This window comes from Micropterus dolomieu, linkage group LG16 (genome assembly GCF_021292245.1).
Source record: "Micropterus dolomieu isolate WLL.071019.BEF.003 ecotype Adirondacks linkage group LG16, ASM2129224v1, whole genome shotgun sequence".
NCBI classification, from domain to species: domain Eukaryota; kingdom Metazoa; phylum Chordata; class Actinopteri; order Centrarchiformes; family Centrarchidae; genus Micropterus; species Micropterus dolomieu.
The window spans coordinates 9,502,778-9,521,148 of record NC_060165.1 but is presented as its reverse complement, the minus strand read 5'-3'; the positions used below and the strand labels follow the sequence as shown (position 1 = coordinate 9,521,148).

The 18,371-nt window shown below is 42.8% G+C and overlaps 1 protein-coding gene and 1 long non-coding RNA gene across 2 annotated transcripts in view; one reads left to right on the top strand and one right to left on the bottom strand.

Moving 5' to 3' along the window:
• LOC123984709 (protein phosphatase 1H-like) overlaps nucleotides 1-5,337 on the bottom strand; it is a 56,158-nt gene extending 50,821 nt beyond the window's left edge. Inside the window, exon 1 of the mRNA XM_046071765.1 lies at nucleotides 4,349-5,337. Coding sequence (XP_045927721.1) covers nucleotides 4,349-4,731 — 383 coding nt within the window. The 5' untranslated portion in view covers nucleotides 4,732-5,337. The remainder of the gene's footprint in view (nucleotides 1-4,348) is intronic.
• A 168-nt stretch (nucleotides 5,338-5,505) lies between these two features.
• Nucleotides 5,506-8,497, top strand: LOC123984956. Its single transcript, XR_006828562.1, has 2 exons — nucleotides 5,506-5,846; nucleotides 7,527-8,497. It is a non-coding gene; the product is annotated as an uncharacterized LOC123984956 (long non-coding RNA).
• The last annotated feature ends 9,874 nt before the right edge of the window (nucleotides 8,498-18,371 follow it).

Here is an 18,371-nt window from a genome sequence, read left to right as displayed (position 1 = left end):
TCGTATTCTTTGCTCAGCTTAGATCCTCACTGATATGTACACCCAAAAACTTCCACCCTCTCCACCTCAGGAGTGGTTGATGTTGATGTTCTCACTTGCACAACCATCTCCTTGGTCTTGCTGATGTTCAGTATAAGGTTGCTGGCATCACTCCATGTGACCAGGTCTGTATGCTGCCTCCCCACCCCCAGTGATCAGGCTAATGACTGTATCATCTCCAAATTCAATAATTATGTTATCATGGCTGGGCAGCAATACAGTCATGTGTGAACAGGGTGAATAGAATTGTGAATTCACAGCCTTGAGGAGGGCATGTGTTCATGATGAGGGTGCTGGAATGATTCTTGCACAATGCAGGAGAGAAGCCAAGGTTGGGCAGCTTGGCCATGAGTTTAAATGAAATGATTGCATTGAATTCTGCCATAACTGTCCCTTTTTTTCCAGATGAGTGAGGATTGTATGCATGGTGAGTGAGATGGCGTCAGCTGTAGATCTATTGGTCTGATGAGGATCTTGAGTTGCTGGGATAATACTCATTAGAATAAAAACCACAATCAGAATAAGCTTTATTGCCAAGTTGTATTTACAGGTACGAGAAACTTGCTGTCAGTCAGGGTGATGGGGGAGGGTGGAGCTGGGCTGTTTCTGAAGTCAACTCCCATCTCCACTGTTTTAAGAGCATTGAGCTCCAGACTGTTCCAGATGGTCCATTTCTCACCTGTAGGCTGAGTCAGCCCACTAGAGATGAGTCAATGAGGGTGGGGTCATCTGCAAGCTTCAGGAGCTTGATGGATTGGTGACAGGAGGTCAGTCTGAGTGAGAGCCAATGGTCTGTAGTCATTGAGGATGGATATTGTTGATTTCTTAGGAACAGGGGTGATTGTAGTGTTTTTGAAGCAGGATGGAACTGTGTCCAGGCAGCGGAGAGGTTAAAGATGTCATTAGCAAAGTTCTCTGCAACACACAGCCTGAGGACCTGTCTCGAGATGTTATCTGGCCCTGCTGCCTTGCATGTATTTATTCTGCTCAGCGACTTATGCACCTGTGTGGGGGTATTTACGAGCTCTTAGCTAAAAAGAGATATTTTTCTCAGCTGTTGTTGAAGGACAACACAGAGATAGAAGGAGGCTGAATATTGGCCTAAAATTCATCAGGTGGACAGAAGCATGACTCAAGATGAATTCTAATGTTGTGCTGTATCTGCTGAATGTGTAAATAAGCAACTATAAGCTAACATATTTGCCATATCAACTAAAAGGTGATCAAATGTGGCAGGAAATTCAGTAAACACAGGTTTAAATAATACAAGCGATGCATAAATAATGCCAGCATTTGAAACTTTGACTTGCTGGTGGCATGATGAAATGCTAAAGACTTCCCAAAGTCACTAGGATCCATCCTCTGGGGACCAATAATGTCTGTACAAAAAACCATGGCAATTCATGCAATGCAACGGTATTTCAGCCTGGATGAAAGTGGTAGACTGCTAGACTAAGCCATGACCTCATCACCTTTATTTAGTTTGGTGGGGATATTAGATTTGAGTTGAACCCAGGAAGTCAGTACTATGTGTCTAAGCTCAGTTATCTTAAGTTGTCATCTTATCATGTATTGCTTTGCTTTGGCTCTTATCGACTTAAAGTAAGATACAAGCATGAAAGTCAGGCTTCCAGTCAATTCCAGCCCACTGCTTTAGCTTGAAGAGGCTGGAAGCAGGCATGGACTCCAGATTTGTTGGTCTGGAAAGCAGCTAGTTGCCAGGAATAGAGAAAAGCTTCAGCTCATGACAAAGGCCCTTACATCTCTCCATTCCTTCTACAATCTCTTCCCCTACCACTTTACTGGACTACCCACATCTTTCTCTGAACAGGAATGATTTCCGCTTGGTTTACATAGTCAAATGATGTTGTTCCAAACAGGACAGTGTACCAGTAAGAGAACAGTCGCCTCTCTGTGCAGATCCTGACGCAGACAGCCTGCAGGCATGCACAAGTACACAATCCACCCTGTGACCAGGATTTCACACACGAGGAACTTGTTACTGTAAAACTCTAAATGGGTCAGTCTTTTGGTACGCATGAGCTCAAACACATTTCCTTGTTAGATATCTTTTTACTGCACAGTAAGAAAGCATGTAAAACATGCTGAGTCAAATGGCCACTCATACTCATATTTTCAACACAAGAAAATAAAATAAAGTCCTCTTTGAAATTACACTCACCTCACAGGAAGTAGGAAAGTGATAAGCACTGTTTAATTTTATCCTTTACCACAGGACTGAAAACCTTTTGCATGACAAAGCCAAGCCATCTCATGTAGCCTTTTCCCAAAACCTGCATATACAGAGAACGCTTCCTCATAGTAGAAAGATATCTTCACACGTTCACATGTGTTTAAAGAAACTGTGAGTGACCTTTGACTGGTATTATATCAGTGTCAGTATTAATTATAGCTTAGTCACATTGAGGAAATAATAAAATGTAAATGTTATCTGATTATTGTAAATTATCATTGTGATTCATGGTGACAATGCAAAAAAACCCCATGGCAGATATTAAGTGGTGCTTTAACCCAGAAGGGATCCTGGATGTGAAAGTTGGAAATGCTTACTCACTCACTTAAAGGGTAAGTCCACTTAAATTTCCCATCACTACATGTGATTTCACATACATGCCCACATAAATTCACACAGGTGAATTTGTGCTGCCAAAAGCATCAAATGATGATTATTTGATCAACTCAGCAGGAAACTATCTTTCCAGAATAAATGTCCTGTTTGCCCAGGATAATTCATAAACTATCTGGATAGTTGTGAAACCACTGGAAGGGGAAGGAAAGGGAGAAATACAATTTGTGCAGCGCACGTAAACAAGAAGACTAAAGAAAAAAAGCAACTAGAACAAGAATTAAAGAAAACAATGCAAGAGAAGAAGATGCAAGAAAGACAAAACTAAACTGAACACAGTAACAGTAAAGAGAAAAATAAGCCAGTGATGTCATTTCTAGCGCCAGCAGGTATCATCAGGCAATCTTCCTCTGTGTTAAAAATCAGATCATGTTAAAGCTTCAGTGAGATCTCTGAAAGTCCTGGACTGAAGGTGTAGCTGACACAACTGACTCTTTCCTAAAATAAAAGAGGATAACAAAGGATGATTGTTTTGCTTTTGTTAAATCAAACCCTTTCTAAGAAATCCCATACAGGTACTGTCAGAGCAGAATGACGCATTGGCTCCTCCATCTGACTGCCATCATACAATCAGGTGCCCCTTGATTTCATTCCCTGCAACAATGCTGTTGGAATCTGTTTTTCCCCAGATATAATTTTGATTCGCAATGTACGGTAAAAGAAAACATCGGATACATTTGAAATTTTGATCAAACTCACAAAAACGAACCATGCATACAGGCAGTCATACTTAGTGTACAAGATCATGTTTGTATTTCTATGTAAGCAAAATGTATCTATTTGATCCATTTTGAAAAAGGGAAACAATATTACTGTAAATTACTATATGCAATGACAGAAAAAATAAAGTATAATGAAGCAAATTTCTGCATTTCTGATTCATTCTTGTTACATATAGGTCTACTTGAGTACAGTCAATAATGTGAAAATATGTTATTCTTGTTCTATAAGGAAAAATAATTCAAACTTCAAATATAAATTATTATATAATTATATATATATATAATCATATAATAAATATATAATTCAGTATTGGCCAATGCTTGTTAGCATTGATAAAAAAAACTGTAGTCCTTGTTTGATAAAATGATAAAACTTTTAAAATATGTTTTAGTATGTTAACTGCACAATATCTAAGAGAAAATTCTTATAACTATAATAATTACGATTAATTTAGAGTAATAATAAATGGTGAAAAGGCAGTAAATGGTGTACTTAAAATACATGTTGAACAGAGCCATCTTCAGGCCAAAAGAAAGAATGCTCTACAGTTTCCTGAAACCTGATGTGACCGCCTTAAAGTATTTATTCTGTCCTGCCGACAGTTTAAAACTCAAAGATATTCATTTTATAATGCTATGAAACAGAGAAAAGCACTATATTGTTGAGCTAGAGAAGCTGCAACCAGATAATGTTTGGTATTTGTCAAAATTTATCAAAATATAGTAACTGCTGATTGATCTTCTGTTGAACTACTCATGGAATAATCATTTGAGCTCTAGCTATAGAGTCACTTATTAAATGAAAATATCAAACGTTCTGTGGTTGCAGCAGCTCCAGTGTCTGTAGCTGTAGTGCTTCAGCACTTCACTGTAAATGAAACACATCCAGTGGGTTTTTGGAGAGTTTTCGACCCTTTTTGTGCCACACTTCCTTGTTCACCTGCAAACCTCTGTTCCAGCTGATAACAACTTCCCACATCTGCCCGTCTCGAGGGGTTGCAGCCGAAAGACGATCGGTCTCACACACCGTGGGTCGCTGGCGAGTTTTCCCTGGTGGTCCTCCACTTCAGGCTGCCATCGGGGACCTACGCATAACACCGGCCACCAGCCCCGAGGGTCTGGTTCCCTTGGCGGATTTCGCAGAAGCATGGCGGAGCCTTGCGAACATTTCCCCGTGGGTCCTGCGCACCGTAGTGGATGGCTACAGGCTGCAGTTTCGGGTCCGCCCCCCAGATTCAACGGGGTGGTCTGGACTGCGGTGCACGCAGAGCAGAGCCAGGTGTTGGGACAAGAAGTTCGCTCTCTGCTGGAGAAAGGGGCCATAGAACTTATTTCCCCACCAGTCAGGGAGTCCGGGTTCTACAGCCGGTACTTCATAGTTCTCAAGAAGGACGGAGGGTTGCGTCCAATTTTAGATCTGTGGTCCTTGAACCTATCTCTGAGGAGATTCAGGTTCAAGATGCTTACCATCCCCGCCATCGTCAGTCACATCAAATCCGATGTCTCCACATCTCCATCCGTCCCTCTCACAGGAAGTTCCTGAGGTTTGCCTTCGGGAGCGTGGCGTACCGGTATCGGGTTCTTCCGTTCGGCCTAGCACTCTCCCCTTGCACATTCACCAAGTGTATGGATGCAGCTCTGGCCCCAATGAGGCTCCAGGGCATCATCATATTGAACTACATCGATGACTGGCTCATTCTAGCCCAGTCTCGAGAGTTAGCCTTGCGGACACCACAGATGGGGACTACTTCGGTTTATACTACTTTCTGGAGTTTGCAGCCTGCCAAAGGGTGTTCACGTAATCAGGCTTTCTCGGGGCCCCTCTTTCAGCTCAGGGTCCCACGCAATTGCCTGCTTTGCCTATCCCTTTGCGATGGCTCTGAGTGGTTCCAAAGTCCTTTTCCCTTCTATTTGGGATAAACGTCCTGAGTTTTGGCACTGCAGGAAGCAGGCAGGAAGTGTGTTGCCATGGAGCAGGTGGGCTGCTACACCTGAGCTGTCAGAATGCTCCAGTTCTTTCATCTTGTCATCTTCAAAGCAACAGAATGGAACCTATTAGATCCTTAGATGCAGAATTCTAGAACTCTGGTGCCTGAACTCTATAAAAGGACCTCACATTCACAACACAGTAACTTTTTACCAACTGCACACAAGTATTGTTTACCAGATAATTTACTACAGAGGCGATCTTCTCCAGACAGCCACATTCTGCTATAATTTACAGTCTATTACAGACAATTCAGTCTACCACAGACCACAGTCTGCATCAGACAGCACCATGTATTTAGGAAACAAAAGGGTTAGATTTGTTAGTGCTGCTTCTCAGGACCGGCCAACATCTCCCTCACACTTCCTTCGGTTGCGAAATGCACTTGGTAATGCGCACAAGAAGATTGAAGGCCTGAAAGCCGAGATAGACAGACTGTCGCAGCGTAGCGGTAAGTTACATTAGTGGCTGAAAGAACAAAGTTTTGCCACAGGGCCCACGGCAATATGTGTGAAGTTTGCATGATCCTCCCTGTGTCAGCGTGGGTTTTGTCCTGGTGCTCCAGATTTCCTCCCACAGTCCAAAGATATGCACGTTAGCCTCATTGGAAAGTCCAAATTGCCCCCAAATTAAAAGTACTACTAAATTAAAAATGAAATACAATCAAAAGTAAGTAAATTGTGTACAGCAGCACATTGTGCACATCACACATAAATTACCTGGATGACAATAACGAAGAAATAACCAAAAATAGCTACTGCTTTAAGGATTACAGGGTCCTAAACTTCAATTCATATTGAATGAAACTCATTGAGGTCTGAAGTTCCATCTTACAGCAGATTTTCTAGCCTTCATTCAAATTATTTTGCTCAGACATGTTTGTCACTATTATCTTTATCTCATATAGGCCTACAAATATTTTCTGTAACAGAGCCTTCTAGCCAATGAATTTTACACAAGTGCACTTGTACAACTGAATTTTGAATTTGACATGTCTGAGACATGTCATTTTCTCTCTCGATTTTTTTTCACGATTAATTAAAATTAATTTTATTCATATTGCGCCAATTCATAACAGAAGTTATCTCATTGCACTTTTAATAGAGCAGGTCTAGACCATAGGCCTACTCCTTATAATATTATTTACTGCAATTTAACCATCTGTGCAATATCTTATGGGGCCATCAGTCCCTGCATGTTGTTCTACAATGGCCACAAGATGGCAGTGTTTACCAACACTTGACTTGAAGGGAAACGGCAACACACAAGATGTGGATGGTTTCTTTTTTGTCACACTAATGACTCATGAGAAAATTTAAACCTTACAGGAAACCTCTAAACAAGAGTCCTAGAGGAAGACAAACAATGATGGTGAGACATTGTTTTGTTGTTTAAAGTTCTGTAGTTAACCTTTATTCGAGGCAAACGCTATCCTTCTTGGTTTGGTTTTACTTCAATTAGTGGTTTCCTACATTTCACAGAATACCTTTGGATAACCTCTAGGAAATGTACTAAATTCCGCTTTAGTTTCTAATGTACATGGATAGAAAATGTGGACTCCAACAATTTGCAGAAGAGTGAGAATTTTCCTATTAAGATAAAGTGAGAATTGCACCCTTATATTCAAAATGCATCTTGAATCTTTGTGGCATTTACATCTATACTTGTGTTTCTCTGAGTAAGTCCCACAAATAACTTTGAGTCTAAGTGAGTGAGTGTTTATCCTTGATGTTTTAGAGTTGAAGTAGTTGTTGAAACATTTCCTAAAATTAAACTCTATTGTAGCTTTGCTGGAATTATCTGAACATGATGTAATGCTGTCTAAGCATGGCCTGTTATCCACGGGGATAAAAATACCAGGTGCGGTGCCAGCAGCTGTCTTTGGTGGACATTTCTTTGAAAACAATTAGAAACGCAGAAAGAACTAATAACAATAGCAAGCATTCAGAGTTGCCTTGGCACATGGGATGATGCTTAAAGCCTTCAGGTAAAACAATACTACTACTTCGTTCTTTGTCTCTATCTGTCTGTCTGTCTCTCTTCTCTAAGCCCATGCAGTGAAAGAATGGCAAACAGGGAGGCCAGAGACAACAGGCAGGGATGAGCTAATCCTTGTTGTGTATAATTCCAGACATTCCGATGGGGTGTTGTTCCCGGGCGGGCTAATCGGTGAGTGCAGACGCAGCGCTCGCGCCGGGGCTTTACGCTAAACATACAAACACGGGCCTGTGGAGTTGCAGAAAGTGGAAAGCTGATGTCAAACGGGTAAGTATTGACACACAAAGACACTCGCGCCCTCAGGTATGCATGCAAATACACATATCCACAAAAACACATGTACACAGATGAGGAGAGCTGGGTAACTGGGACAAAGGTGAAAGGTTCAAGGTTTGAAAAATAGAGGATGGATGGGAAGAAGATTTAGCAGGCGATTCCATATTGGCGAGGGAAAATTGCCCACACTTTGGCACCACTATCCAAGTATTTAATACTTGGATAGTGTGCCTTCAAACCAATCCATACTGTATATTTATAAATATTTACAAGGACTTTTTGAACTGGCTGAAGAAAACCATTCTATCTGGTAAACCTGGAGTTTTTAGGCATTGCAGGGTCCAAACCCGCATGTTTGGGAGCTACTGTGTTTATAGGCCATTAGGTAAAGACTACAGGAGGATGGGAAACCAAATAAAAATAGCCAAAAAGCAGAAGATGAGGGTAGGGGGTACAGTGGGTCGAAGAGGTAACAGGCGACAGGACAAGGTAAAGAACTGAAAAGAAATGAAAGATACGGATTGTCAGACTGAGAGGACGAGCAGACAGGGAGCCCGGAGAGAGGACGACAAGGTTGTCAAAGGAGGAGAGAAAGGAGGGCTCTTGAAGAAAACTACAGTGCGCGTCGGTAAGTCCTGTTGACAAGGATAGGAAAAGCTCTCTCGCACACAGAGGTCTCTTTGTTCCTTTGTGAGTCATTCTAGAAAGGCCACAGCTGTAAACAGTCGAGATCAGTCCATTAGGCCCTGAGGTGCCGGAGCTCCAGCGTTGACTGTGTATCCGGAAAGAAACGGCAAGCTTGAGTCATCAATAAACAGAACAGTCAGATGAGTGTGTAAGTGTGTGTGAGTGTTGGAGGGGGGTAATAGGAGGCGGAGAGGGGAGGAGTGTAGGGGTTTAGGGGGATAATGGCGCAGAGTAGCACGGGGCAATGATCTCATGCCTCTCCCAGCTGGCAAACAAGGCCTTTTCCATGGGCTCCTATCTCTCTGTCACCCCTCTGCTGTCTCTCCAAATCCCTCCCTTTCTCTCTCTCTCTCTCTCACTCCACTCAGTGTTTATATTGGAGAGAAACATTTTGTGGCAGCGATTCTTTCCATCTCTTGACTCAATTCAATGCTTCAATGGAAAGTGAATGAATATCTATCCCTTCCTCCAACACACTTATATATACCGGTAATCAAACCTAACCTTTAGATTTACTTCCTGCCTTTTTAATTAGCAGCCACCTCGCTCATTTTCGACAGCACTTGGGTCAAATCATCAGGGGTCGCACCATAAATGCCAGGTCACTGGTAGCGCAGCGAAGAAAGGCTGTGAATAGCCAAAAGAAGCCCTGGGCTAGTGACCTCAGCGGAGTCCCTTTTGTCAGCTTTGTTGACCTATGACCTGTGGTGACCCCGGCACACGCCAGGCCTGCTCCAGCCCCTCCTCTGGTTTGGGTTTGTTGCCACGTTAAAGCCATGTGAGTACACAGCAACAATCAACCCTCGACACACATACACACTCAGAGAGTCCATCTGCTGGAAGGCAACCTGTGACCCTTGACGTTTCAGTAGCTGAGGTCAAGCCACGTGCCGATTAGCCAGCTGTGGAGGTTCCACACTCTATGTATTTATGTGTGTATGTGTGAGACATGGGCAGGTGGGCAGGAGTACCACTACAGTACTATAAAGACAACAAAACAAAGGCAAAGGCAGCGGTGGGACACAATGAGCTCACTCAGCACAAACATTGTTGCAGAAAGAGAGGTCAAACTGCATGGTCAAAATACAGCTGACCAGTGACTCCAGATTTTACTTGCCAATGCCCTAAAATTCAGTCTTTTTAACAACTTATCTCAAAGGAATATTTTTTGGCGGTTAACCGCTATACATTTATTTTCTTACCATGAATTAGATGACAAGATTGATACCAATCTCATGTTTGTCTGTTAAATATGAAGCTACATCTAGCTTAGCTTGGCAAAAAGACCGGAGGGAGCTAGCCTGGTTCCGTGAAGTTGACACTATCTGCCAGGCAACCAGCTTGAAGTAGTGTCTCTCTACAGTCTTGATAATGTATAACTTCTCCCTTTGAAAACTGTTGGCAGCTCAGTCTATAGATAATTTTAAGCACTGGTTCTGGAAAGAGATATTGCTTTGAATGTGATTTTTTAAACGCTGGGAGCCCCACAGATGAAATTCACCTCCATTGTTCTGGGGTGACCACAGAAATCTCAGAGACATGTGCTGTATTTCAAAACCTAAACATCTTACAATAAACCAGAAGTACTTGGGTTGCAAAATACCACTTAGACATCACATTATTTTGTATTTTGAGTGAACTGACCCGGGCGGCACGGTGGTGAAGTGGTTAGCACTGTCACATCACAGCAAACCTCGGTTTCCCGGGCCTTTCTGTGTGGAGTTTGCATGTTCTCCCCGTGTCTGTGTGGATTCTCTCCGAGTGCTCCGGCTTCCTCCCACCATCCAAAGACATGCAGGCTAGGTTAATTGGTGACCCTAAATTGTCCTTAGGTGTGAGCGTGAGTGGTTGATCGTCTATGTGTGGCTCTGCTATGGACTGGCGACCTGTCCAGGGTGTACCCCGCTTTGCGCCCGATGTCAGCTGGGATTGGCTCCACGCCCCTATACGCAGGATAAGCGGTTGATGATGGATGGGTGAACTGACCCTTTAATCGCCAACCTTAGTGGCTTCAAATTAAGACCCTTAGTGGTTTCATTGTGTTTTGCTTATGGAATTAGACAAAGAAGGCAAGTATGTGATTCAACATGATTGGAGCATGTTTTTTGTGTGTCTCAGCCCACAAACACTGATCCGGTCGAGAAGTCTTTGTTAGAGTGAAAGCTCGGCCGAATCACACCGCTCCTGTCTTCACTGTGAGAGCTGGGATTGGCTGAAAAAAAAAAAAAAAGAATAACATGGAAACACAATACACAGAAACACAGAAGCTGTTTTTTTGTACTGAGTGACCCCCCACTGTGTGCTAAGCAGAGGGGGTGGGGGTTGGGGTAAGAGGCCTGTGGGTGGAAGAGTTCCAGGTTTTTTCCTGCAGTTCCATAAGCTCCCCACTTGTCGGGCTTTGCTTGATAATCACTGCTGTGTGTATGTGTGTGTGTGTGTTAGCGCTCTTGGCACAGGAACTGGCATGGCTTCAGAGGGATCTGCCAACCCCTCCATGCACAATGGCTTTTGTCAGTACAAGCCCACTGCAGTCATATTTTATGCAAGATACCAGGATCCCATCAAAGAAAGATGAGAGTGTGTGTGTGTGATGAGGGAGGGGCGTTGGCTAATACTGAGTAATTGAGAAGAGAAACTGGTTAATTACAGAGGGGAGAAAAAGAAGCTTATAAGGAAAGGAAAAAGTTGGAGTAGGAAAATAAAAATCAGACCAGGACAAAATTATTATTGTGAAACAGAAACCAACTGGGAGAAGTGAAGTTTGACATGACACACACACACACACACGGTATGTCATGCTATCCTGTCACACTCATCACTTACTATACATCACAACCCGTGGAGAAATTCAATGCTAGTAATCACATATGGCTCACATACTGGCCAGCTATGTGAGCCTGGCTTTTTAACCACTGAGTACATCACACTGATATACTGCTACTCTTAAAACCCAAGCCAATGCCAAAGATGCACTGAAACCTCCATATGGGACTTTTTTCATGCCCATCATGAAGAGAAGGATTTACACATAAATAATTTTTCCACTAATGCTACAACTTTCCCAACTGATACATCATCCTTGTCCATCACAGATTATTTTTATTTTTATTATCAGCTTAGGTAGACTGCTATGACACAAGAAATTGCAGTGTCTGTTACATAGGTTGTCCATTTCAACTGTAAAATACAGTCCCGTTCAGTACATACCTTGGCCACAATAATTTCCAAATTTAAGGTATCCTCATCAAAAATGTTTATGTATACAACAAAAAAATCAGTCTTACAATTTGTGTCTAATATTGTTTTTTCCCTTCTTTTTTTATACATAATTGCCCTTCAAAGAACAGGCTCACATTATTCTGTCTGTCTGCAAAACTATACCCACATGGCCATATTTACATTTACTCATGTTTGGTTGATGTAATTGTTCCTCCTGCTCACAGTGACCATGAAGGGATCTGTTCCTGACACTATTTAAATGTAAGTGATCGAGGTCTACTTCCACAGTTCTCGTTCTGTGACAAAAATGTATTCCAGAGTTAAAGTGGATATGAGGTTGTAACAGTATGAATTAGACAAAAAAAATATGCCTTAGTTACACTTTTTATCAGTACAAAATTCCCTTTTAGAAATGGCTTTGGGAAGGAGTCTCTTCACAGCCAGTATGGACAGTATGATTACAACGACCAACAACTCTTTCAATGCACATATCGCCATGTGAGTTTGAAGACTGACTTGAAAAAAAATGTAAACCCGTCTTTTAAGCTTTACTGAACATTTATATTCCTGCAGGCAATCTCCTGTAGCAAAATCAAGCCTGTGACTCAGCTTGGGCTGTGTCCAACATTCCAGTCCTTACAGTATATGGGGATATACAGTTCAGTACTGGCAGAGCGCCCTGGCAGCCACCACACACTACAGCTACACTGCAGCAGTGGTGGAATGGCAAATGAACTCATTGGCCTTTATGTAGTAAGTGATGAAAAAAAGGACTAGCTAAGCATTGTTTAGCTTGAGGGATGCACATTTTATACCTCCACAGAAATGTCTTTCATCTTCACAGCCTATCCATATGGTGGCCCTATATTCCAGCCTGCGTCCTCTCACATATAGGGTCCCTATGGGAATAAAATTCTGCTGTAATCATGATGGTTGGATCCCCCCACCTCACACACCCGCTTCCCCCTCCAAATCTTTATTATTATTGTCACCTTAGGGGCCAGATTTGACCGCACTGGCCCTCAGACCTTTCCGAAGCGCACGTCCCCAGGGAGCACACACAGCTACAACTCATACATGTCATTGTGATGTATGCACCCTGTGAATGCATTTAAATTATTTTCTGTGACTGTTAGTCCCACGGGCCTGCATGTGTGAGGCAACTGACAGCAAATGTTTGGCTTAACCAAAGCGGATTTCAAATGGTCCACTCAGTGTGTTTTGTGATGTCCCTCTTGGAGAAAGCTCATGGCGTGGACATCAGAGTGGCCCTGGGGGCGAATGCCCTGTAATTATGCTACAATACCCACGGGGACACAAGGCTAGCTCATTAATGCCAGAGCACTGATGGACTGTTGGTAATTGCTATTTTGGCATGGTGGTTTGGGAGGAGGGGTATAAGGTCACGCACCTTTAGCTAGGAGATGCTGAGGTGGCATTTTCAGTAAAGCTGGACATATTATACATCAGCTGTCCCTCACATTTTAGTCTAGCTCTAGATGATCACATCATCGAAACTCATTCCCTGCCCCCACGACCCACGTTGTGTGTATGTCATTATGTCATACTGTACATGCAGAGCTTCATATATGGGCCAGTAAAAAACATTAGTATGTTGTTCCATTTTTTTCCTGATGTTTAATAGGTATAAGGTAAATTCACCATTGTAGTTTAGTGTGCTAGCATGCTAACATTTGATAATTAGCATTAAACACAAAGTACAGCTGAGGTTGATGGGTCATTATTTCTGTATTAGTTTAGTCATAAACCAAAGTATTGGACAAACTGAAATTTAGACATAATGATAGCATTGAGGGACAATAAGTTATCACAGTCCATCCTGGTAGACATGAATGTCTGTACCAACAGTACAGTTTTCAGAAATTTCAGTCTGGACAACCCATCCTACTGCTATTGCCATCCATAGAGCCATGCTGCAAGGGTGGCTAAAAACCCAAACTTGATTACATTATTAATTCCTTTAAAATATAGAGGAATAATGCTAGCAACGAATAGCCTAGGCTTGTAATGCTTCTCTTGGGGACATTACAAGCCTAGGCTATTTGGTATTTGTGAGAGCACATGTCACCTTTTTAAACAGCTACTACTGTTGTAAGAGATTTAACCACTGAATTAACCCTTTAATCCCTTTAGGATTGTCCTGTGACAAACTCAATATGCCTCCATATTAAAGATCTACAATGGATTGTATAAAATCTATTACATTCTTTACATATAATTCAGCATTTTCAAAGCAAGCCACAGTGACAACTACATGTCAATAATGGATGAATAGCTGCTCTGTAATGGAACATACATGTGCACACACACACACACACACACACACACACACTTGTATGCGCACTCACACAGCCGGGCAACCTATTTTAAGGCTGATCCACAATTCATCTAGTTGTCAATCACACGCCATGACATGCTGTCTCCTTCTGCTACTGGAACAATACATCAAGACACAAAGAGCCAGACACTTGTTACCACGCTCACTGAGAATCTTGTGTCTTCAGCCTCACCCTTCCTTTTATCTTTCCTGCATTCTTTCTTTCTCTCCCTCATTTTTTTCTCTTTTTTTCTTTGTTTCTTTCTACCTAAGTCCCCCCCCCCCCCCCCCCCCCCCCCCCCGTCTTCCCGCTGTGTATTTTGTGGTGATTTTTCCTTTAATTCACTGAATGCCCTGATTCAAACCATGAGTGTGTGTTTGCACGTGTGCTTCTGTGTACATGAGTCCCCCCCCCCCCCCCCCCCATGTGTAAGGAGCATGTGAGAGTTTTAAGTATTGTGTGTGTGATAGCCTATTTTTGTAACAATGAGTGTACATTGTGAATTGTGTGTTTATTCTAATGCCACACAGAGGCACGTGTGCATCATTTGTAGTTGTAAAGTGTGTGAACGTGATTAGGGGGTGGGTCACTTGTTCATTGAAGGTGGCAGTAGTGCACACATGTACACTTATACAGAAATGCACGCACACACTAGGATTTCTTTTGCTCTAAAAAAAGGCGGGAGAGGTGTACATACAGCGAAGAGAGAAGGGTGGAGGGCGTGTGTGTGTGTGTGTGTGTGTGTGGGGGGGGGGGGGGGGGGGGGGGGGGGGGGGGGGGGGGGGGGGGGGGGGTCAGGAGTCAGAGCAGATGGCAGACATCGCTGCCGCCCCTCCCCCTCTACTCATTCTCTCCTCAACTCCCCCCATTGGCGGCTCAGCGGGTTATGGAGTAGGGGCAATTAACAAGCAGGGAGGAGGTCCCAAACCCCCACCCACCATCCAACCCATCCAAGTGTGTGTGTATGTCACAGAGGACCACTCCATCATGCTGCAACCCCGGGGGGGCTAAAGTGCACACACACACACACACACACACACCCTCCACCTCTTGTGTTCACAGCTCCATTAGTGATGCCACAGACCGGTACAAAAAGGCTCAACACCTGTCAATCACAAAAATCGCCTTTTTTAAATACAGATACACACACACATAACCCTTTAAAGGTGACACAGATTTGTAAGTGATACGTGTGTGTGTGTGTGTGGTTGTGTGGCCAGAAAATAAACTGATGCACCCGTGCATGTGAACAGACAGAAACACACACTCACAGTCAGGCAACAGCGATTAAACAGTAGCACAGAAGGAAAGCTTCAACCAGCGAGCGATCAATTTATTAAATATGAGCCTTTTCCTGGAAGCGTAGAATTTCCAGGCTTCAAAATGACCATTAATAACCCATGCTATCTTAGCAATCAGTTGCAAAAGCAGCCTTTCCCTCCCTCCCTTTTTCCTCCTCTTCATTTCTCCTCCATCCTTGCTGCCTCCTCCCCTCCCAGTGGCACGGCCTGTCATGTACAGCCTATGATTAGAATAATAAGACTAATTAAATCCATATCGCTGAGGCTCTCAACCACAGCAGTGTGTGTGTCTTTGTGTGTCTGTGTGTGTATCCAGCTACTGTTGCCTACTGTTCGAACCAGGCTCCACACATGACAGTGAGTTACTGTGAAAAGCCCTTTCAAACATAAACAAACCATTATAAATGCTCAGCTGTTAAATGGAGTTCTTTGGCCTTCACAAACAGGCAGCATGTATAGACTTTCCATTTAAGGCTGCGTCTACAAGCCGGAGACTCTTAAAAGAGCCAAGAGAGGGAACAGTAACACTGTGTATAAATAGAGAAAGAGAGGGAGAGAGAGAGCTGTAAAAACTAAGAGAGAGAATAGTAATATTGTGTATCAACAGAGATGGAGACAGAAAGTGCGACAGACTGCAAGCTAAGACAGAATAATAGCACAGTGTATGAACACAAGAAAGGAGACATACAGAGAGAGAGAGAGAGAGAGAGAGAGAGAGAGAGAGAGAGAGAGAGAGAGAGAGAGAGAGAGAGAGAGAGAGGGACCAGTGATGGAAAGTAGCTAGGTACATTTACTTTTTGTTCAGGGACATGCATTTTACAGTTACTTTAAAGTTATCACTTTGCAGAGTAAGGCCATCAGTATGCTTCAAGCAGAGTGTCTCGGAGTGATTCTAGGCTATTCGAGTAGTATCTGAAACCGACAGACAGACAATCCAACAAGCACATCCGTTTCATGCAGCCACTGGCCAGATGTGCAAAGGTGATAAAGTAAGGATGTGAGCTTCTTTCACCAACCTCTATTCTTCATTTTTAACGCCCCTACTTCTGCGTAACTGTCTTTAAGGACGATAACAAAAGTGTGTGCTCCATATTGCACAGGTCAACAAAGACATCAAATTCTTAAGAGAGGGATTGGGAGGGTGTGGGTTGCAGCCAGGAGAGGCTATGACGGCAGGCTCTATGTATAAACGTTTGTCTTTAGATGTGGTGGGATGACATGTTTTATGACCAACTTCATGTCAAGCATACTAAACCCTTAACTGGATGAAACACCGGAAAGTGTTTATATTATCAATTCCGTGTGATATAGGTGGTGTGGTGATGTAGCGACTAGTTAAGCTCTTGGTCGCGCAGTGGGTTAACATAGTTGATTCAAGAGAGTGTATTTGGGCCATCCATTCTTGACTGCAAACCATGCCACTTATCTTTTTGCGGAGCCATTTATACTCAGCAGAAGGTTATAGAAAATTGGATGTTGAAACCAAGCTAATATGACAGCCTCATCCCTGTCTAGGTGGTTTGATACTTCTAGACTCTAACTTAAGTAACATTTTTAATATAGGTCTTGTAAGTAGAGTATTTTTACATTGTTGTATTGATAGCTGTTCTTAAATAAATCAGAATATGTCAGACACAGGGAGACAGACCGGGAGACAGACTCGAAGTCCTGTGCTCCAGGTTACAGAGAACTCTTTCTGTTGAAAGAGAAAAGCTCGCCTTTCCCTCTTTCTGCGCCTTGTTCCCTGTTCTGGAAAGGTTACGGTTTCTATTAACCATGTGGTACTGACGGGGGCAACTCAGGGGATCCCCCTACCTGATATAAGACACACACACGCACACACACACACACACACACACACACACACACACACACACACACAAATGCACACACACAGTGGAGTTCTGTCAGCGTTGCAGACTGTCTGTCTCCTTGTCGATCCAGCGGTGACTGTAACTAGGTGTAATGGCCAGCCTGTGGTTAGCAACTCTATGGGCCTATTCACAAGCCCCCCACCCCCTTCTACACAGACACAGACACACACAAGCGCGCACACACACACACACACACACACACTCTGTTTACAGTGGTGTATTTGGACACACTCTGTTTACAGTGGTGTATTTGGACTGAGCTGCTAATTGAAACGTATTTCTTTTTCCATCCAAAAGAGTAAAGGGCATCCCTATTTTCCCGGTGTGAAGGCGGGGTGTGTGTGTTTATGTGTGTGTGTGCTCTGCAGGGTCCACTCTGGCTGGGGGCCAAAAGCATTACCATACAAATCCAAGTGGCGCTGCCCCCACATTCTCAGCCAAGTTATTTGGGGTATATTGCACCCTGTGACACACACTCAATCACACACACACACACACACACACACACGGGTATAAATTTGCGCAGCTATTCTATACATGGCCAGAAACTAAATGTATTATGGAATTTGTTTCCTAGCAAGTAAACATTTACGTACTGGCTCATAGTTATGTAAGTGCTGTATATTCAACAGGCGCAGAGCTGTAAAGCCTACTGTATATACTGTATTTGGCTGAGGCTTAGGAAACATTACATAACTTAACATGAATGTTTACATCTATGATCATCTGTGACTGTCCCAGACAAACTGAGTCTTCTTCATAGGGACAGGTTAATAAGTTTTCTGGAAGAAAAGTACTATGCAATTGCATTTTAACACTAACAATGTTTTCTGTGAACCTGTTTCTATTGCTAATATCAACACTTTCCAGCCTTTGAGGTGTTAAATGTGTCCATCTATCGCATTCCATAATAAACTGCATGTTGAATTCAATACATGTCATTATGTGTATTGACTGTATGCTAATGACTGTTATCTGAATGCCTTCACCTGTGTTGCATTGACATTTTAGAGGATAATCAAGAATGGAGATCATTTCCAAGACGATAAATGCAGATATATTTTGTATTTCCCAAATTAAAACTAGCATCACTAGTAAATCTCAAAATAGGTTAAATCTTTTCATGATGGATGCCTCATTTCAGACCAGTGCCCCGTTGAGTTATTTAAGGTAAAAAGCTTTTCTCCAAATGAATGCGTGCTGTTTTAGGGTGGACCTGCAGAGAGCAATTGGACAAAGACAGAGCATAAGTAGAGAAAAAGAGAAACTTTGTTCTTTGCAT